The sequence below is a fragment of the Arachis stenosperma genome, chromosome 3 (assembly GCF_014773155.1).
Source record: "Arachis stenosperma cultivar V10309 chromosome 3, arast.V10309.gnm1.PFL2, whole genome shotgun sequence".
Classification (NCBI taxonomy): domain Eukaryota; kingdom Viridiplantae; phylum Streptophyta; class Magnoliopsida; order Fabales; family Fabaceae; genus Arachis; species Arachis stenosperma.
The window spans coordinates 172,203,966-172,226,555 of NC_080379.1; the positions used below are offsets into that span (position 1 = coordinate 172,203,966).

Consider the following 22,590-nt stretch of genomic DNA (forward strand, 5'->3'; position numbering starts at 1 on the left):
TTCTTATTCAAACGAATTTAATGCTTTAGACGCTAGATTAATTAGCACAAAAAAGTTGTTTGCATTAAATGGCGTTTTCTTCTCTCATATAGTTTAAAGCAACTTCCATAATACATGACACCGTAGTCCGTATACTAATAATAGTGTACTGAATTCATCTAACCGATTGACACACTGGAGAAATATTTTTTTTTAATTAGATTAGGTGTATATTAAAATTAATTATTAATATAATATATTAAAATATAAAATATATATTAAAAATAAATTAAATAATATATATTTATATATAAATATATAATAATTAATTTTAGTATACATATAATATTTTATTAATAATTTATCACCCTATATTTCTCGTTTATGTAGAAAAAACTTTTCTTATGTTGTTGCGTCCTCGTTAGACTTCAATGAAAGAGTGCTAATTAAATCGAATTATTGATGGTGAAAAGACGCTGGAGATGACGCTACTGTTCCAACCTTCTCATTCTGATTATAGTTTCAAATTTCATAATGCTGTGTTTGGTTAGTATATTTGAGATATATAAATACATATATAAATACATAAAAATATATAAATATAAAAATATATAAATTAAATGTTAATTTTATTTTTTGTGTCTTGTGTATTGTGTCTTATGTATAAGTAATTTTAAAAATCATTAAGAATAGAAAAATCAAATTTTGTATCTTATAATTGTGTTTTTAAAAAGGAATACTAAATATATATATTTTGTGTATATTTATGTACTATTATATAATTTATCTAAATTCATATTTCAACAAACAAATAATAAACGTGTACTACCGTATTTAATAATTAGTGTCTATATCTTAATAAACAAATATAACCGTATTTATCTAAATTCATATTTCAACAAACAAACAATAAACATGTACTACCGTATTTAATAATTAGTGTCTATGTCTTAATAAACAAATATAACCTAAATGTTGTGTCAATAATAAATAGCAGTCAATCACGTTTATTTTATTTCATTTTTTTTAATTTTTAGAATTTGAACTTTTTATTTTTATTTAAGAGATCAACATATCTACTATTTTAATCTAACTACTTCGCATTAGTTACAATGTGAAACTTTGAATGTAATCAAAATAAAAAAAATCAAATGAAATAAAACTAAAATAAACCTAAGGTACTTGATCCATTACTTTCTAGAAAAAGAATAAACATACTCCCTCAGTTCACATTAGCTTTTTTTTTTTCACAATCACTTTTTGATTTTGATGTAATTAATGTTTATTTAATAATTTTGGACTCAAGCAAATTGTCAATTAAAAGAATTAGTATTTTACAAAACTCATTCATTATTGAATACACTTTAGGTCTTTAGGATTATTTAGGGCTTAGGCTTTACGAATTTGTATATTAAAAATACACAAAAAGGTATCCACATTAAAACTCAAAACGAAATAAAAGTAAAACATGCATGTCAGCGTCCTCATACTATTCTAATAACCGTTGAGAATCTTGTTACATTCTATTTGGGTGTCTGATACTATATATATATATATATATATATATATATATATATAAGTTTTGACTCCTTCAAAGAAATGAAATTATTCAACCTGGAATAAATCCGTCCTTCATGCATTTAATTTATTTATAGAATAATAAATGCTCCATACCCTTATTCAACAGCTATTATTTATTAGTCCAACCATAATAAAATAAGTAAATACCAAAAATAAGATATTAAATTAATTATTTATACAAAATAATATATATTTTAAATATAAAATATATATTAAAAATATATAAAATAAATATACATAGATATATAATGTTTAATAAATTTGATTTTTATAAACTAACTATTTTAAACAGTTATGTTACTACATTAAGTAATTAATTTTTAAATTTATTATTTAAAAAATAAAAATATTAAATAGCTAAATAATTTTTTTAATTAAATTTAACTAAAAATTAAAATAACCATTTACATACCTACTGAATTGAACATACAGCATTCGTCTGTTGATATATATACCTTAAAGATGTAAGGAGAGCAAAATCTAAAAAAGTCATGGCCGAAAACCTCCGCAACACGCACAGCGATGACGTTCTCCTTTGTGTGCTACCAATGTTTCATGTTTACGCACTAAACTGGGTTTTGTCAATTTTCCAATGGGGTTTTCTGTTGACATGGTCCATGCATCATTGGAGCTTTTTCATTGGGGCGTGGGGGATTTGAACATGATCATCCAATTAATAATTTGGACCAGAGAAAGGTTAAAATTGGGGAAAATCACATGAACATTTATTTATGCTTTAACGTGAAATTCAGAATACAAATAATGACAAAAGCCAAGCCGTAGAGGAGAACTCACACGGACACTAGAGGGCTCTTGTGGTCGTTGCTACTGTCGGTCTTTCCGGCGAGGGTGAGAAGGATCTAGGCTGCGACGTCGTAGAAGGCGGTGCCATGGCGGTCTTAGGCTGCGTGACGGAAAAAACGTGCGTGAAGGGGTGTTTCCGTTGGACGTTTTCGGATAGGTAGCAGCGTCGGGTTACATTCTGGACAGCGGACGGTAGTGATCTTCGCGACGTCAATTCCGAGAGAGTAAAAGACTGCTGAGAAGAAAAAATTGTAACACATTTTTCGCACGCGTAAAATAGAAGAATACGTAACTTTTTCATAATCAAATCCTTATGTTTTTAAAATTTAAAATTCGAAATTATTAGAAATTAATTAAATTAATTATTGACTGATTATAATTTCAACTTTAACTCTATTCTACACATCATACACTAAATTTATTGTCTTCTCATACTTTTTCCTAAATTAATTATTTAGTTTACTTTCCGAGGAATTGGCACTGACTAAGCTGACTCCAAGCTGTCCCGAAACCAATGCTCCTCAAGATGCAAGGAATTAACCAATTAATCAAAGAGATTCTCAATTTTATAACAGGTGCATTGCATTGCATGTATTTAACTATTATGATGATATACCTTGGGTTGTTAGATTAGTATCGAATTGTGAAAGTTTAAGATGGTTACATTAACATTGAAATGGTTAAAGGTGGCGAGAATATGCAAACTAAATAATCCTCCCTACTAAAAATAGAATAACCAAGAATGTTTAAAAGCTTTCTAATTTTGAGCAGTGAATTTATCATAAAATCTTAATTGAGTCCCTTGTTTTCTTCCTTTAAACAAGAAGATTTTCTTACTTTACGATTTATTTGGATCTCTAATTCTCTCTTAAGCAGTTGTGATTAATCATTGTACTCTGGTGCTTCCAAGAAGGTATCATCCCATTTAATTTACTCTCTGCATTTGCATCCATTCATATTATCTTAGACAAATCTAAAAGCTCATGTTTGAAGAATCTGATATAACATGTTAGAAATGATTATTGCAGGAAGCAGAAATTGTGAACATATTGAAGATTATATAAATGGAGCATTGATTTAGTTTATTAGAATATTTAACTGTTGTTTTGTTGTTATTATTATTTTTTTTGTTGTGTTATATGAAGTTTTGGTTGTATGATTGTGTGTTTTATGTTGAACTAAATGCATATTTGTAAAAAATTTAAATGTATTTTAGAGTATTTATTATAATTGTAATATTATGTTAATTTATTATGTATTTTGATGTTGAAATTGTTAAATTTAAATGCCTATATTTAAATAGATATATATATTATACAAGATATATATATATTTTTTTTAAAAAATTTATAACAAATAATCTCGTATGAATTTACGAGTCGAGTCTATAAATCAAATTTAGATCAACTCTACAAATTTACTTAAATATTTGACCCCTTCGAAAAAATGAAATTATATAATCTGGAATAAATCCATCCTTCATGCATTTAATTTATTTATAGAATAATAATTGCTCCACACCCCTATTCAACAGCTATTATTTATTAGTTCAACCATAATACAATAACTAAATACCAAAAATAAGATATTAAATTAATTATTTATACAAAATAATATATATTTTAAATATAAAATATATATTAAAAATATATAAAATAAATATACATAGATATATAATGTTTAATAAATTTGATTTTTATAAACTAATTATTTTAAACAATTACGTTATGTTACTACATGAAGTAATTAATTTTTAAATTTATTATTTAAAAAATAAAAAATATTAAATAGCAAAGTAATTTTTTAATTAAGTTCAACTAAGTCATTCTACGCTTCTTCTTCTTCGTATGTATGTGTGCTTTTTTTCTTTTTTTGTCATTTGATTTTTTCTCCTTCTTAATTATTTTTTCTCTTCTTTTTCCTTCTTTTTTCTTTATTTGATTTTTTTCTCTTTCTCCTCTTCTTCTACTTTCATCGTCGTCATCATTATTATTATCGTCGTCGTCGTCGTCATCATCATTCTCTTCTTCGTCTTGTATATATATTTAACAATATTATTAAGTACAAAGAATTTTAGTGTATAATACAAAAATTTTTAAAAAATAATATATCTAAAATATTAACTCATCTACTTTTTCTCCTAAATATGATCATTAAAATTATCATGCACAGACATTTATGAATAATCACATATTCAAAATATTAGCTTATCTACTAACAAAATATAAATGTTCAGCAAAACTATTAAATATAGAAATACGTTATAGAAAATTTGGTACATAACATAAATTTTTTAAGGACTATATATTAAAATATTAACTTACCCAATAAATAAAATACAATAAAAGAAAAAATTTATATACTATATTAATAAATTTTTGTATTATGTACAAAGATTTTTATATTATATTAATAAATTTTTATATTATATATAAAAATTTTTATATTATATCAACAAATTTATGTATTATATATAAAATTTTTTATATTATGTACAAAATTTTTTATGCTATATTAATAAAAAAAACTTTAATATGTCGTTAATTTTTGCTGGAGTTTAGACTAAGTTAGATTTACATAAATATTTATATTTGTAGTATCACCGTTAGAAATAGTTGCAGTTAGACTTTAGCTAAGTGATAATATATAATGGCTTTTAATATGCTATATTAAATTTCTGATACGTAAAATTGAGAGCCCAATCTGAGAAAAGAAATAGTATGATAAACACGAATTTAATTGAAAGTATACGTGTACTTATTATTAACATTTTTATTACTAGTCATGAAAGAAAAAGGAAAGTCGTATCCACTTTTATTTTGTACCGCTTTCCCGGGAACGAAAAGTCCATATAAGCTTTATCTACATTATTATTGTATTTTATTATTGATTCACCATTATTTTGGCTTTCGTAGAAAATCAAAATGAAAATCAAAATCCACCTACCGTGTCTATATAAATCTCCATAGCCTCCAATATCATATTCATATGTAAACATTAAACGGATCACATCGCTCCAAAATAAACATTTTGGTTTTGTTCATATATATATGGATTATCTGAAAGCATCTCTATTCCAACTTCCTTGTTGAATTTTGCGCTTTAATTTTCTCTCATAACCTAAAAACATTATTGAAGCTTAATTACAAGGATCAAAGGTGATTAACTATGGCTGCGAATCCATCGTCAGAAACAAATGGAAAGCATGAAGTGGTTATGAATATAGAAAACAACAACAACAACACAAGCAATGGAAACTCATCATCATCATCACCCACCTCTCTCCCTGTCTCTTTGTTGCAGAAGGTATTACTTATAATTAATCCTAATATTTCTTCACAACCTATCTGACATAACATAACATGAGATTTGAATACAGTTTGTGGCAGAAGTGGTGGGCACATATTTCTTGATATTTGCAGGGTGTGCTGCGGTGGTTGTGAACAAGAACAACGACAATGTCGTTACACTACCGGGGATTTCTATTGTTTGGGGATTGGCCGTTATGGCACTCGTGTATTCCATCGGTCACATCTCTGGTGCCCACTTCAACCCTGCTGTTACCATCGCTTTTGCTTCTACTAGAAGGTTCCCCTTCAAGCAGGTTAGAATATTAGTGACAAAAACAGGAATTAGAGAGTCAAACAAACAAGTTTATCTCACACTAGAGCATTAATTACCAAAACCATGTGACACATGTAGGTATGTATAAATTCATGGCTCCACATTAATGTTGTAGGTACCGGTCTATGTAGCAGCTCAGGTTGTTGGATCTACACTTGCAAGTGGAACCCTCAGATTATTATTCGATGGGAATCAAAACCAATTCGCAGGAACACTCCCTGCTGGCTCTGATCTACAAGCATTTGTCATCGAATTCATCATCACTTTTTATCTTATGTTCATCATATCCGGGGTTGCAACCGATAGCAGAGCGGTAACATCAAATTTCTTTCTTGCTTGCAATGTTTACTATTAAATTTTTTATTATTAGGTGACCAATTCGGTAGACTCTGATTCTTACTAGGGCATAAAAAATGGTACATGATTTGACGAAGAATGTAAATATAATAATTGTTATTACATGACACGGCAGTTGAGAGACTGAGAGCGCATTGGACGGCTTATTATTTATTGAAATTTAATTTTGGATGATGTAGGTAGGTGAGTTGGCTGGGCTTGCAGTTGGCTCCACGGTGTTGCTGAATGTGATGTTTGCAGGGTACGGTAATGGTATTATTACAACATTAATTTAGGATGATATTTTGGAAGGAAATAATAGAGTAATATGGTGTGAGTGACAGGGCAATAACAGGGGCATCAATGAACCCAGCAAGGAGCATAGGGCCAGCAATAGTGCACAATCAATACAAAGGGATATGGATATACTTGGTAGCTCCTGTTTTGGGGGCTGTTGCTGGTACTTGGGTTTACAACGCTCTCAGGCACACCGCCAACCCTCCTTCTCGTGTTATTAAAAACACCGCTTCTTTCGTCAAAAGACAAGCTAGTCTTTAGACTCATGCCCAACTTGTACCACAATCACAGACTAGACTTGTATTACTATATCAATTCTCAAGATAACGTTATAAATTATCAAGTCTAATTTGGTATGATTTCAGTTGGGTTAGTTGTGTTCATATTTTCCAAGCAAAGAGGAAAAGTTGGGTGAATTGGCTCTGTAAAATCGTCGTGGTGGGGGTGTGTGTCTCCAAATACGCAGAAATAAAAAACTTAGGTCAAGAAACAACAACTGAAATGGAAGACTAACTCATCATGCAAAAACCAAAATTTCAACAAGTTTCGTTATAGGACAACTTTTAAATGTTGAAATGAGGAGACAATCATTTATGTTTTGAGATTAGTTAGTTGAACTTGACAGGTAATAATAATAATAACTTAATAAGTGCTCCACATTCCACAATAGTAGTAAGTAGTAACTTATTTTATTTTATGCCTCTCAGATGCTGTCTTGTTCTTTGAAAAATGAAAAATTAGAGTGTAGGGACCCAAATCTATTACTACTAGTACGCAGGCATTTAAGGGATGATTGAAATTGAAAAGTAAAACAATCGATAACTGAGTCAACTCTGAAGCAGATAAGATCAGAGTTATGGAATATGGGCTGCATCAAAAGATTGTCTGATTCACATGCATGATGCATCAACCCGGAAACCACCAATGTTTCCTGGTGTTTTCATTCTCATTAAAAACCCGTGAATGTGATCATCAAAATTTAAACACGACTTGTTGCGGTCATCAACTCTGGCTCTTCTTTTAAATAAAGAATGGGAATATAAACACTCATCAATGCTCTTCTCAATTCATTTCAGTTAGTAGTATTTGATTCATCAAATATCAAAGAAGAATTGAATTAGGGTTCTCAAGGTCCACTGGCTTCACCTGGGTTTTCCTGGCACTAGGCTTTAGGTAAGCCTACATTCCATTTCAAAAGCCATTTCTACAATCAACTAATGACAGGGAAAAAAAATGGAAAAAAAACACGAATCAACTGTAACTGTCTGAATTCTTAGATTGTACTCGTAACATTCTTTGATTGAAGAGTACTCTCTATATTTTATTATAAATTACATAATATATTGAGAAATAAAACATGTATACACTGCTGATAGGAAAGGAAAATTAGGAAGAAAAAATGAATTCAACATGTCAGAACATGCTAGCTTTACACTGTTAGGAGAAAAAAAAATGGAGGGTGAAGAATGTTTTACTTTATTTACCATTACGGGGAGCAGGACCTCTCCTTTGCCTGGATCTTGGAATAATGAAAGGCCAACAACACACTAGGAGAAACAGAAACTGCACAAAGAATGTTGTCATTGCAATCCATATGAATAAGCTTATCTTCCAATTCCATATGATCCTCTTGTAAAATGGGAGTTGTGCCTCAATTACCACAGATGAATCATATATTTGAGGAAGGCCAGCACCATGTATATACTCTGATCGTGGCTCAAGGGTTACTCTTAAGCACGAAGTAGGTTCCTCCCTTTCAACAAAACCCCTTATCTTCACTTCCAGAGTCTGTGTTTCTGATGCATAACCAGTAAGAAGAGGAAGAATATTGACTAGAGTCGTCATTAGCCGGATAGGTTCACTTCTAAATTTTAACATGCAAGGTTGGCTCAAACTTGCAATTGTTTTACCACTATATGTTAAGAAGTCTGTTCTGATCTGCAAAATAAGACTAAAATGAAAGTCCTGAAAAAGTAAGAAACATCATAATAATATTATAGCAATGCTACATGGCCAGCAATAATAAGTGAGCAGTACTTGTCATCGTCAAGGTTCTAATTCTTCAAGTGCCGGGATACTAGAAGGAAATGGCAATTTTAACTGAAATGCACCTTCATATGCTTGAAGAAACTATGAACAAACACCAATACAATTATAATATATTCTTGAACTTTGACTAGTAGATCTTAAGCTGTTTTCAAGTCTCTTGATCAACATGGTGATAAATAAATATAATAGATACAAACACTTCAGCCAATCGTTTTGGCTATCGTGCAAAGGCCAACCAAATGCCTGCCTCTTAAGTCTTAAGGGGAATGGATCCTCTCCCATGAAAATAAATTTCGCTTGATCTTTTCATGTGTTTATTTTTACCATCGATCGAGAAGGCGGAGCCAAGCATGAGGCTCAATGAGAGAAGGTCGTGAAATTCTCACATGAAAAGATCCATATAGTATCTTAATAACACAACCTTGACACAAAAGTGGGCTTGCCAATAATGGAGAAAGAGCAGAGCTAATAAATCTGTTGTTGCCTACCAAAATTTTACAAAGACAAGGGCACTAAATTAAGACAGCATGAAGTTGCAGCTAAGCACACATAGCTACATTCAAACGTGGACGCTAAAGGCCCCAGATTAGGTTATTCACCATCAGAGGATCCCAATACTAACTAACGTAAGAACCATATGCATTTAAATTAAGTAAAGATGCAGAACTAGCAAATCTTCACAACAGCAAAGTTTGCTTACAATGAAATGAATCGGATAAATAGGTACCTGAAATACCCCAAGATTTCTATTGTAACCTGATTCGGGCACTTCCAATGAAACAGTAACCTGCACATTCTGTTTAGGAGGTAACACCCTTTGACCCACCCACTTACTAGCTGCAATTTCCTTCACTGAATCATGGCCACCAACAACAGCAGCACACGATATTAGAGGCACATATGCCACAGGACTCTGCTTGGTGTAGTCAAAGTTGAAACCTTTTATCAATTGGGTTGGCTTCTGCGCTAACCCGCTGACCACAAACCCACTAAAAACAAGTGAGGAAACAGCAAGAGCAAACAGAACGCAACACACGACCATAGACCACAAGAACCCCCATCCGCACCTAAACGCAACGTTCCAGAATGCTTTCTGATCCTTAAAAATTACCCGAGCTGGAATACCAACGAACCCAAAGGCACAACCCAAAACCTGAGTCGAAAAACGAATACCCTTTCTCCATGTTCCGAAAGGGTCCACGATGAACATGCAAGTGTGGACAGTGAGCCACAATGGAAACTTTATTAACCAAATCAAGATTTTGATTTGAAACAAAATTGCCCTAATTACAAATCCCGCTGCATATTCTAGCGTATTCGACGGAGGAGAATCGACGAGCCTCGGCACCTCAGAGGAGTCAGCGGAATCAGCAAAAACATCGTCTTTTGCAGATACAGCTGTGGTTAACGTCGATTCCTCGCGTTTCTCTTTGGTCACAATACTCGCAGATGGAAAAGGAGGAACCTTTTTCTCTTGAATCGAATTAGGTTTCGCGGGAATCTCCTCAAATTCGGAGGCCTTGATTTCCTTCAATTTTAGGAGGTTCCGATGATGCCTTTGGGAGCTCCTTCTGGCGTCGTCGTCATCGATGATTTCGCTCCGGGAAGCGGTGTCCGTAGATTCCGTAAAGAGAGATGGGGGGCAAACGGAGCGGCGGCGTAGCTTGGCGGAGGGAGGACTATAAAGAGGGAGCGGGGGCGGTTGAGGATCGCAGAGAGCGGGAGCGGAGGCGGAGAAAGGTTCCGGTGAGTCATTGGCGTGGTCGTCGGAGCCATTGAGGGTGTCTGAGTAAACGTCGTCGTTGGGGTCCATTGAAATGCGATTGCGAATGTGGAGGCAAAGTTAGTTGGTTAGGAAGTTATTCGGTTATTTCCGGTTGGTTATTCTCAATTCGGCTCTGCCTCCCATTTTCAAGCCACAACGGATAATTTGCCTTTCATAATTTTCAAAAGATTGAGTGAACTACTATTTGTTTATTTCTACTCACAAATGTTCAAAAGGTTCATAAATTTATTTATGAAAAACCAAAATTAATTTATTAATTTAATTGATGTACCGTTAGTATAAAATAGTTTTACACATATAATTAATTATGTAAATACACATTAATAAAAATAACTACCTTTTATATTGATTCATAAATAATTATTTAAAAAAATAACTATTTTTTTATGGTATATCCGACGATACTCAGTGTTTTTTTTTTGTAGTGAATTCAAGAATTCAATCCTTCAAACTCGACAATAACATCACAGTAATTCATATATTTTGAAAATAAGACAAAAAAAGATTAGGCAGCGACAATAGAAAATTGGCCACCATTGCCACCACCGTCAAAAGAAGAGAGAATGCAAATAAGAGAGAGATCGTCGAAACCATAAAAACCGCCATGACCTTTAAAGTTGTCGTCGCTGCTTGTCTTCGAAATTGTCGCCGAAAAAGGAAGGAAATGGAGATTTGAAACTATTGTTCTTCGACGACGACGACAGCATTCAATCTCGTCACTCTTCGACGAAAAGAACTTCAAGGACTAGGGAAACCTCCGCTTTGACCATTGTGGCTACCGCTGCTCATTCGTGCCATCGTTGAGAGACCGAGATTGTGACGGAGAGGTCCACCTCCACGCACAACCCATCTCCATTGTTGTGGCTTCCCTGTTTTTGCATCGCCTCTGTTCTTCCTGGTTCCACTTGAACCCGTCGCTTCTCGTTTTCCTTAGTGTGGTTCTGCTTTGATACGCTGCCACCTCTGCTTCTTCTTCTCCTTCTCTCTTTTACCTAAAAGAAAGACATTTGATCGACGACGATGACAACCCTCATCCCTGCTAGCGCTAGCCTTTCTCCTCCTCTTTTCTTCTTCTTCTTCCACCCTCTTTGCTGTTAGTGAGATAAGGATAAAATTGTCAAAAGGATAATTTTAATATCAAATAAAATATTAAGGACAATGTTGAATTAAAAATAAAATTAAAGGTAATTTTGATTTTGAGCCCAAACCATAAAAATCAAAACATTACTTATTCTTTAAATAAATGTCACAATAAATAAATATAGCTCTAACTTTAGTTTGCCATTTTATAAATTGTGTTTGATTCTGAAAATAGAATAAAATAAGACAACAATGAGAATAAGACACAAAGAACTGAGATACAAAAATTAATATTTTTGTATTTTGTTTAATGATAAACTAGAATAAATTTTGAAAGTCAAATTTATTCTTAATTTTTTTTATTAAAAAATTTAGAAAAAATATAATAATAAAAGTTAACAAAATTAATAAAAAATAAATTATATCTTTTATTAATATTTTTTGATGAGTTTGGAAAACTCTAAAAATAATACTTGTGATGACTAAAACATTATTAAAATAAATAATTGCAAAATTATTAATCTGACTTTCATTTAACATTTTTGATTAATAATTTTGTTGCAGATTTTATGTTGGGCCGAGAAAGGAGTTTCTGACTTAAGCCCAACAATTAGCCTTGATGCATGCATTATATCATGAGGCTGAAATTTTATATTAATGGGCCAGAATAAATAATAATGTTGCAGGCCCAATGCTCTATTGTTTGCTTTCCATGCTTGATCCGTTACACAATTTTATCAGGAAAGCAAATGCTTATTAAATGGGCCAGCTTTGAGCATTCTGTCACAAGCCCAAAATCATACTAAAGAGAATAGCTTCCATGCTTGGTCCGAAATAAAAGAAAAATGAAAGCATAATGCTTCCAACGGAACCAAGCTTTAACAAAGTGATGGATTTCAAAATCTATTACATTGTTAATTAATGCATGGGGAACATGAGAGAGAAAATACAGCTGAATTGATTGATGGGTGTTATGTCAAATACGCCACTCTATGCTAAGGGAAGTAAAAGCAAGCTATGCCTAATTAATTGTTTAACTTCTTTGCATTACTTTACTTCTCTTCAGATTTCTTTCATTCTCTCTCATCTCTTTCTTCTTCTCTATTCGGTCCTTGTCCAGGAAACAATGGAGGCCGTGCTCTTCAACAAAGAAAAAGAAAGAGTTGCATGCATCAAGACCATCAAGCTGATGATGGCAAGAAAACATACCAAAAGAAAGATGAGCTGTGGCTAGGATGCTTACCAAATATGGTTAGATTTGGTGAGGCAATCTTGAGCCTTTCATGCTCAAAATGGAAGAAGAAGATTCGGCCAGCTAAGGGAGATTCTTGGAGCATGGCTTGTCTTCGAATCTGACCAACCACCACAGGGAGTAGCTAGAGTGGCGAAGTGATGGTTGGAGACAGAAGTTTGAAGCAGATGAAGTCATCATCATCATGAGGCATCAAGGGCCAGAAATCCATCTTGGAGAGCAAGCCAAGGATGGAAAGCCCGGATTGATGAAGGGTGATGATCAAGAAAGGACTAGAGGTAATTGCATGTTGGTTAATGCATGGTTATCTCTTCTCTCTCTGAGTGGCCGAACCGTTTCTGTTTGTTGAAGGAGGAAGAAGTTGGTTCGGTTTTGGCTTCAAGTGTGGAGGCTTTTCTCTTCTTTAAAAAGGGGGAACAACCACTGTTTGAAGCAAGGAGAAAATTTGAGAGTGTAAGGCACAGAGTTCTCAGAGCTACCTGAGCTAACAGAATTCTCTTCTCCTTCAATGTTCTCTGTTTTGTAATTTTCTGTTTAATTTTGTCATGTCTTGAGTCTCATGGTAAAAGGCAAACAAGTGAGATTTGTATGAAAAAGCCATAGAGCGGAAAAAGGCAGAGAGTGCAAAATTGAAAGAAAAGCCATAGATGTCTTAGAGGTCCTTTGTTCATCTATGTTGTGTATCATGATTCTGTTGGAATCCCCTTGTAAGTTGGGTTAGCACTTTACAAGTTGTAATCTGGTTGATTATAGTAAAATTCCATCATGTTTGTGATGGAGACTGGATGTAGGCTGCACTGCACTTAGCAGCCGAACCAGGATATATCTGGGTGCAAGTTCTTTCTCTTTCTACTCCATTTCTGTTTTCTGCCACACACGAGCAAAAGCTAGAATTATCTCGTGCCAAGTGACGAGACGAAACAAAAAGTCTTGTGGCAAGGGACGAGACAAAACTGAGTTGCTCGTATCCAGTGACGAGCAAGAAACAGAAAAGTCTCTTCAGAAGGACAGCAAGTGCCAGCATTTAAAAAAGGGGGCTAAGATTCAACCCCCCCTTCTCTTAGCCACTGAAACCATCAATTGGTATCAGAGCTTGGTCTCAAAGAGATCAAGCTTTGCAGCTTGGAGTAAAGATCCTCATGGGAGAAAACAGTGGCACAAATGTGTTATCATACAATCTGGCTGAAGGTCAATCAAGCAATAGACCTCCCCTCTTCAATGGGAAAAATTATACCTATTGGAAGGAGAGGATGAAGATATTTGTACAAGCTGTGGATTACAGACTTTGGAAGATCATCCTGGAGGGTCCTAAATTTCCAACTACCACAAATGCTCAAGGAGTGGTCTCTCTCAAACCAGAAGCAAGCTGGACCGAGGAAGATAGGAAGAAGGTGGAGTTAAATGCCAAGGCAACCAATCTGCTCAACTGTGCGATCAGCTTTGAGGAGTACCGACGAGTATCACGGTGCACAACGGCAAAGGAAATCTGGGACAAGTTGCAAATCACTCATGAAGGAACTACCATTGTAAAGAAGTCTCGGACAGACATGTTAAACAGGGAATATGAAATGTTTGCAATGAAGGAAGGAGAGTCCATTGATGAACTGTTCGAACGGTTCAACATCATCACTGTTGGCTTAGATGCTCTTGGAATCACACATTCAGAATCTGTGCTAGTGAGAAGAGTTTTGAGATGTCTCACAAAAGAGTGGGAAACAAAAGCCTTAATAATTTCTGAGAGTAGTAACTTAGATTCTATGACACTTGATGATTTGAGAGGAAACTTACTTGCTTTTGAAAATTCCTATTTGAAAAGAGATTCAAAAAAGAAAGGAACTGCTTTTTCTTCTGTGACTAACCCTCTGGATAATGAATCCAGTGATAACTCTTCTGAAAATGAGTTTGTGTTATTTGCAAAAAAATTCAGGAAAATGGCAAAGCTCAAAAGCAAAGGCAGCAGCTCCAGGAGGACAAAGAAAGATCTTAGCAAGGTAACCTGTTTCAATTGCAAGGAAATGGGTCATTACAAATCTGATTGTCCCAAGTTGAAAAAGGAAGAGAAGCCGAAAAAGGTGAAGAAGAAGGGACTGATGGCCACATGGGAAGATTTGGAAAATGACTCAAATGATGATGATGAAGAGTCTGAGACCAAATCACAGCACTGTCTTATGGCAAATGAGATAGATCAGGTATCATTTCAAAACTCTAACACTGAAGATCTTCATCTCATGATAGATCACCTTTCTGAAAAAATTAGATGTTTTTTAGCTGAGAATCAAGATCTTGAACAGCAAAATTTCATTCTTAAAGCTGAAAATGATTTCCTCAAAGAAAAACTAAGAGAGGCTGAAACCGCTTGTGATCTTGTGGAAGAAAACAAGCAGTTAAAAGCCCAAGTTAGAAGCTGTGAAAGTGATCATTCTGTTCTTGCATATGTGAATTGTTTTAAACAAAATGAAGAGTTGCTCAAAGAGGTTAATAGACTTAAAGATGACTTAGCCAAGTTCACCCAAAGTTCTGAAAATTTGAACCAAATCTTGGCTAGTCAAAAACCTCTTTATGATAAAGCTGGGTTGGGATTTTATAAATCTGAAAAATCACATCTTGAAAATATTGCCTCATCTTCAAATGATGTAACATATCAAGACCCAACTCACTTCAATAAAACTACAACTCCAAGATTTTGTAGAATGTGCAACCGAAGTGGTCATTTTCCAGTTCAATGCTTCTTTGGTGAAAGAATGATTGGTGACAAAGTTTACAAAGTTGTTTTTGATTACAATGATTTGGGTCATAAGAGATGGTTTAACGTGAAAGGATCCAAGAAAATTTGGATACCTAAGGTCACTTGAGTTTATTTTGTAGGTTTGCCTAGCATCCAAGAAAAAGGAGAATATGTGGTATATGGATAGCGGATGCTCTAGGCATATGACCGGGAAGACAACCTTCTTCATAAAGCTTGATGAATATGATGGAGGACTTGTTACCTTTGGTGATGATGCAAAAGGAAAAATAGTGGCTGTTGGGAAAGTTGGTAAAAACTTTTCTTCTTGTATAAATGATGTGCTTCTTGTAAATGGTTTGAAACATAACTTACTTAGTGTTAGTCAATTGTGTGATTTAGGTTTTGATGTTATCTTTAAAAAGTTTGTGTGCTTGGTTGTTTGTGAGAAAACTGGGAATGTTTTATTTGAAGCTAAAAGATGCAATAATGTGTATGGATTAACTCTTGAGGATTTAAAGGAACAAAATGTAACATGCTTCACCTCTCTTGAATCTGAAAAATGGCTTTGGCATAGAAAGTTGGGACATGCTAGCATGTACCAAATTTCTAAGTTAGTCAAAAGGAATTTGGTTAGAGGAATTCCGAACATCAAGTTTGATAAGGATCTTACTTGTGATGCTTGCCAATTGGGCAAACAAGTAAAATCCTCTTTTAAATCAAAAGATGGAATCTCAACCAAAAGGCCATTGGAAATGTTACATATTGATCTTTTTGGTCCTACTAGAACTCAAAGTTTGGGAGGTAAACATTATGGTCTTGTTGTGGTTGATGATTACTCTAGATTTGGTTGGGTACTTTTCCTTGCTCATAAGAATGATGCATTTTATGCCTTTTCCACCCTTTGTAAGAAACTTCAAAATGAAAAGGATTTGAAAATTGCCCATTTGAGAAGTGATCATGGAAGAGAATTTGAAAATCAAGATTTTGAAAAATTCTGTGATGACTTAGGGATTTCTCATAATTTCTCATGCCCTAGAACACCCCAACAAAATGGGGTGGTTGAAAGAAGGAATCGAAGCCTTCAAGAAATGACTAGGGCCATGCTATGTGAGAATGAAATTCCTAAATTTTTGTGGGCTGAAGCTGTGAACACAGCATGTTATATTTTGAATAGAACAATCATTAGAAAAGGGCTAAAGAAAACACCTTATGAGCTATGGAAAGGAACCCCTCCAAATCTTAAGTACTTTCATGTTTTTGGATGTAAATGCTTTGTGCTCAATAATAAAGGAAATCTTGGAAAGTTTGATCCAAAATCCTATGAAGAAATGTTTGTTGGATATTCCACCACAAGCAAGGCTTATAGAGTTTATCTCAAAGAACATAGGACAATAGAGGAATCCATACATGTTACCTTTTGTGATTCTAACTTAATTCCCAGTACTATGATAGATAATGATTCAGATGGAGAAGGAGCTGGAACAAGCAAAGAAAATCCCAAATCTGTTCAGAATGAAGAATCTGCCAGTCCAGTTTTGTCTCGTCAGATTGAAGGAGAAAGTTCAAATTTGTCTCCTGAGCAGAGACGAGAAACTGAAACAGTGAGACCATCAGAAGTTCATCAAAACTCTACACCTGTCCGAAAGCCCAGAGAATGGAAGTCCATGAGGGGTTATCCTCATGACTTCATCATTGGTGATCCCTCTCAAGGAGTTACAACAAGATCATCCACCAAAAGGCCAACCGAACCAAGCAATCTTGCTCTCTTGTCACAAATAGAGCCCAACAATGTCAAACAAGCTCTTGAGGATCCATCATGGGTCAAAGCAATGCAAGAGGAGCTTGCTCAATTTGATAAGAATAAGGTTTGGACTTTAGTACCTCATCCGGATGGTAAGAAGGTAACGGGTACTAAGTGGGTTTTTAAAAATAAACTTGGTGAGGATGGACAAGTTGTTCGTAACAAGGCTAGATTAGTGGCCCAAGGTTACGATCAAGAAGAGGGTATTGATTTTGATGAATCTTTTGCCCCGGTAGCTAGAATGGAAGCAATTAGGTTGCTTCTTGCCTATGCCGCCCATAAGGGTTTCAAAATGTTTCAAATGGATGTTAAGTGTGCTTTCCTTAATGGTTTTATTGATAGGGAAGTGTATGTGGCTCAACCCCCCGGTTTTGAACATAAAGAATTTCCAAATCATGTTTTTAAATTAACTAAGGCTCTTTATGGTCTTAGACAAGCTCCAAGAGCTTGGTATGAGAGGCTTAGTGCCTTTTTATTGGAAAATCATTTTCAAAGGGGAACCACCGACACTACCTTATTCATTAAGACATCTAATGATGATATCCTTCTTGTTCAAGTTTATGTTGATGACATTGTATTTGGTTCGGCCAATGTTTCCTTGTGTGAAGAGTTTGGAAAACTCATGACTAGTGAGTTTGAGATGAGTTTAATGGGAGAGCTTACATTCTTTCTTGGCCTCCAAATTAAGCAAACTCCTAGTGGCATTTTTATTCATCAAGGAAAGTATGCAAAAGAACTTATCAAAAAATTTAGCCTAGAAAATTCCAAATCAATGGGCACTCCTATGCATCCCAATACTAAACTTGAAAAGGATGATGATGGCCAAGATGTGGATGAAACAAGGTATAGAGGAATGATAGGTTCACTCATGTACCTTACCTCCTCTAGACCGGATATAGTCCAAAGTGTGGGTGTATGTTCAAGGTTTCAATCACATCCAAAAGAATCCCACCTTACGGCTGTTAAACGCATCATTAGATACATTAAGGGAACTTGTACTTATGGATTATGGTATCCTAAATCTGATGAATTTTGTGCAGTAGGATTTTGTGATGCAGATTATGCGGGAGATCGGGTGGATAGGAGGAGCACCTCCGGCATGTGTTGCTTCCTTGGAAGTTCACTCAACATGTGGTCAAGCAAGAAACAAGCCACAGTGGCTTTATCCACTGCTGAAGCCGAATATGTTTCCGCATCTGCTTGTTGTTCACAATTAATTTGGTTAAAAACACAATTAGAAGATTACAAATTAAAAATCAATAGTATACCCTTATTTTGTGATAATATGAGTGCTATAAACATTTCAAAAAATCCTGTTCTGCACTCAAGAACTAAGCACATTGAGATAAAATATCATTTCATTAGAGAACATGTGCAAAAGGGTACTATTGATATTCAATTTGTAAAATCTGAAGACCAAATTGCTGATATTTTTACAAAACCTCTTTGTGAAGACAGATTCTGTACATTGAGAAAAAGTTTGGGAATGTTTGATCTGAGTTTTATTGAAAATATGAAGTTGTGACTCTATTCTGTTTTGCTCGTAGGTTTGGACGAGATAAAAATAAATGGCACAAAGGAAGAGCTGTGGTAAAGGGGGAGGCAACGCAGAATTCAAAATTTTATGGGCCCCACCAAAATTCCCTGACCCCACAATAACAGTTTTGTTAACTTCCTTCCCATACAAATAAAGAATCTTCTTCATTGAGTCACCATATCCTCTTGGAAGTAGTTAGTGTCAAATCAAATCCTACTCTCCATCTAATCCCTTGATTTAAGGCAACCACTTTTCAGTTTTTGATTTCAAAAGTTAAAAAGGAAATCATCTTTTTGGGCAATAACCGCCCATAATGGTCATTAACCGCCCACTAATGATCATTATTCCCATCCCTCTCTCTCTCCACGCCACATTAAATGCATCACCAACCTTGCTTCTCTCCCACTCCACTCGGTTGTCAACCTCACCTCTTCATATTCTCATTCCTCCATTAATATGAAAAAGAAAACCGCGCCAAGAAAGAGTGAGAGAATTCTTCTTTCTCAGAAACCTCCAACGCCTCAAACTCACACTCATATCCACATTCACTCAACCTCATCATCTTCTCCTTCACCACCATCAAAGCGAACCACCACCATGAGAAAGAAAGTTATTGCTCACAAGAGCTCAGGCCGAGGAAAGAACAAACAACCGGCAGTCGAAGAAGAAGAGCAAGAGTCTCATACCTCTCCTACTCCTTCACCTCCTCCCTCATCACCAAAGAAAACAACCCCCGGAAAAGACTCAAAGAAAGATCAAGGGTTTTCACTAAATGACACAACCGAACCTGCGAACTTGGAATCCATGGAATTCCGAGACAAGTTTCGCAAGACTCACTCCCACTATGATCCAAGCAGGTTTAACTCATGCACCTCATATGAGTTCCATAAAGAGGTTGTGGAGAAACGCCATCTGTGCACTACATATCTTGTCAGTCTCGACAATCTCAAGAACACCAACATTTCCTCTCTGTTTGAACTTCTCAACTGGAAACCTTTGCTTCTTATCAAAAAGCCAGTATATCCAGGTCTTGTTAGAGAATTTTATGCTAACATGCGGCTCATCGATGGCACCCTTCATTCCTATGTCAAAAGGGTTCAAATAGCCCTTGATGCTGAGACTATTGGAGCGGCCCTGGGCTTCAAGGATGAAGGACCGAAAGCTTACATGGTGGAAAAATGGGACACACAAGTCGGCATTTCTCACAAAACTGTTCTTCAGCACATTTGCACAAATCTTTCCGGATTGCATGGAACCAATCCAACTCACAAAGCGCTTGGACCGGTCAATTCCTTGCTTCATCGCATCATCACTCATATTCTGACTCCCCAAAGCGGCTCACACAACCGAGTAACATTTTCTGACTGTCTCATTTTGTTTGCTTTGGTTACCTCCACTCCTATCTCTTTTGGTTATATTATGATTAGACACATGTGGGATTCTGTTAGAAACACCAGAAAGGCTAATCTGCCTTATGGTATGTTCTTAACTGGAATTTTTGAGTACTTTAAAGTTGATCTGTTGAATGAGAAGGTAGAAAATGAAGTGTCTATGATCCGTGGTGGAGGCGTGACTAAAGAAACCAAAGGGAGAAAATCGGACAGTGAGCATGAAGGAAGGCCAGAATCTTCCAAAACTATCAGGTCCTTTCAACAGATCTTGGGAGAATTCTCAAACATGGCTGATATGATGTTTCGCTCTCATAAAGAAGCCCGGAAACAGGCCTATGAGAATGAGAAAGCTTGGAAAAACTGCAAAGAAAGGGTCACCTTGATGCTAGAACATCTTAACAAGGATTTGGGAGAAGAGAGTGAAGGAGGCGCTGAAGAAGAGGACATGCATTTTTCTGATGATTAATGATTCTTTTTCTGTTTGATATTGGCTCCACTAGGCTCAATCTTTTTTTGTATAAACATGACTTGATACTCACTGCTTTAGGATGCTTTGATACACTTTTGCTATTGCATCTTGTTGCTTTTTTGTGTTATATTAATCATGGACTGTGCAGGTGCCCCTTTGATGACAAAAGGGGGAGGAAATTTAGGTTCCAAAATTGAAATTGGAACGAAACAGGGGCTGGAAGGAAACAGGGGTTGAAATTTTCATTTTTTTTGAAAATTCATGATTACCCTTGTTCAAAGAATGCATGTTGATTGCATATGATCATTGTTGTTTGAAATACATTTGTTTATTATGATTATGCATGTTGATTGTATATGGTCATTGCTGTTTGAACCTGCTTAAACTATATTTGTTTATCATGATTAGTCAATTTTAGCATTTGGTTGATAATGATGATGCATGGCTGATTGATTCTTCATAGATAAACTGGTTGGTTTAAAAATTTTATTTTTGGCAGTTCCTTTAATTGTGTAACATATCAAAACTGCCTTGTTTTTGTATTCAAATATCTTTCATTATGTTGTTTTGCTCTAATAGGAAAATATTTGAAAAATATTTGGATATCTTTTTGTATGAAAAGTTTGAGCAGTAAATCAGTTATGATATCAAATGAGTTTTGATTATCAATTAAAACTGCTCATAAATCAAGCAATTTAGCATTATAAAATCTGCTAAATAACATTGTTACTTGAAGCTTGATTTAAATGTTACAGGTTTATGCTTCCCTTGGTAAAATAGCATATATTGAGGGGGAGCCATGTGACATTTTGAAAGGGGGAGAAATTCAAATCAAAGGGAGTATTACCTACTCAATTTTTAATTTCTTTCCATTTCAATTTTAATAATGTTTGTCATCAAGGGGGAGATTGATGAGTTTGGAAAACTCTAAAAATAATACTTGTGATGACTAAAACATTATTAAAATAAATAATTGCAAAATTATTAATCTGACTTTCATTTAACATTTTTGATTAATAATTTTGTTGCAGATTTTATGTTGGGCCGAGAAAGGAGTTTCTGACTTAAGCCCAACAATTAGCCTTGATGCATGCATTATATCATGAGGCTGAAATTTTATATTAATGGGCCAGAATAAATAATAATGTTGCAGGCCCAATGCTCTATTGTTTGCTTTCCATGCTTGATCCGTTACACAATTTTATCAGGAAAGCAAATGCTTATTAAATGGGCCAGCTTTGAGCATTCTGTCACAAGCCCAAAATCATACTAAAGAGAATAGCTTCCATGCTTGGTCCGAAATAAAAGAAAAATGAAAGCATAATGCTTCCAACGGAACCAAGCTTTAACAAAGTGATGGATTTCAAAATCTATTACATTGTTAATTAATGCATGGGGAACATGAGAGAGAAAATACAGCTGAATTGATTGATGGGTGTTATGTCAAACACGCCACTCTATGCTAAGGGAAGTAAAAGCAAGCTATGCCTAATTAATTGTTTAACTTCTTTGCATTACTTTACTTCTCTTCAGATTTCTTTCATTCTCTCTCATCTCTTTCTTCTTCTCTATTCGGTCCTTGTCCAGGAAACAATGGAGGCCGTGCTCTTCAACAAAGAAAAAGAAAGAGTTGCATGCATCAAGACCATCAAGCTGATGATGGCAAGAAAACATACCAAAAGAAAGATGAGCTGTGGCTAGGATGCTTACCAAATATGGTTAGATTTGGTGAGGCAATCTTGAGCCTTCATGCTCAAAATGGAAGAAGAAGATTCGGCCAGCTAAGGGAGATTCTTGGAGCATGGCTTGTCTTCGAATCTGACCAACCACCACAGGGAGTAGCTAGAGTGGCGAAGTGATGGTTGGAGACAGAAGTTTG

General features: G+C 34.8%; 2 protein-coding genes across 2 annotated transcripts; one reads left to right on the forward strand and one right to left on the reverse strand.

Moving 5' to 3' along the window:
• The first annotated feature begins 5,333 nt into the window (after positions 1-5,333).
• LOC130968745 (nodulin-26-like) lies at positions 5,334-6,960 on the forward strand. The gene is made up of 5 exons (XM_057894192.1): positions 5,334-5,670; positions 5,744-5,968; positions 6,104-6,301; positions 6,525-6,586; positions 6,669-6,960. Exons 1-5 carry the CDS (start codon positions 5,533-5,535, stop codon positions 6,880-6,882), a joined length of 837 nt encoding a protein of 278 aa, XP_057750175.1. The 5' UTR covers positions 5,334-5,532; the 3' UTR covers positions 6,883-6,960.
• An 895-nt stretch (positions 6,961-7,855) lies between these two features.
• LOC130968744 (seipin-2-like) lies at positions 7,856-10,618 on the reverse strand. Its single transcript, XM_057894191.1, has 2 exons — positions 9,398-10,618; positions 7,856-8,559 (listed from the first exon to the last, which is right to left on the reverse strand). Exons 1-2 carry the CDS (start codon positions 10,481-10,483, stop codon positions 8,098-8,100), a joined length of 1,548 nt encoding a protein of 515 aa, XP_057750174.1. The 5' UTR covers positions 10,484-10,618; the 3' UTR covers positions 7,856-8,097.
• Between the last annotated feature and the right edge of the window lie 11,972 nt (positions 10,619-22,590).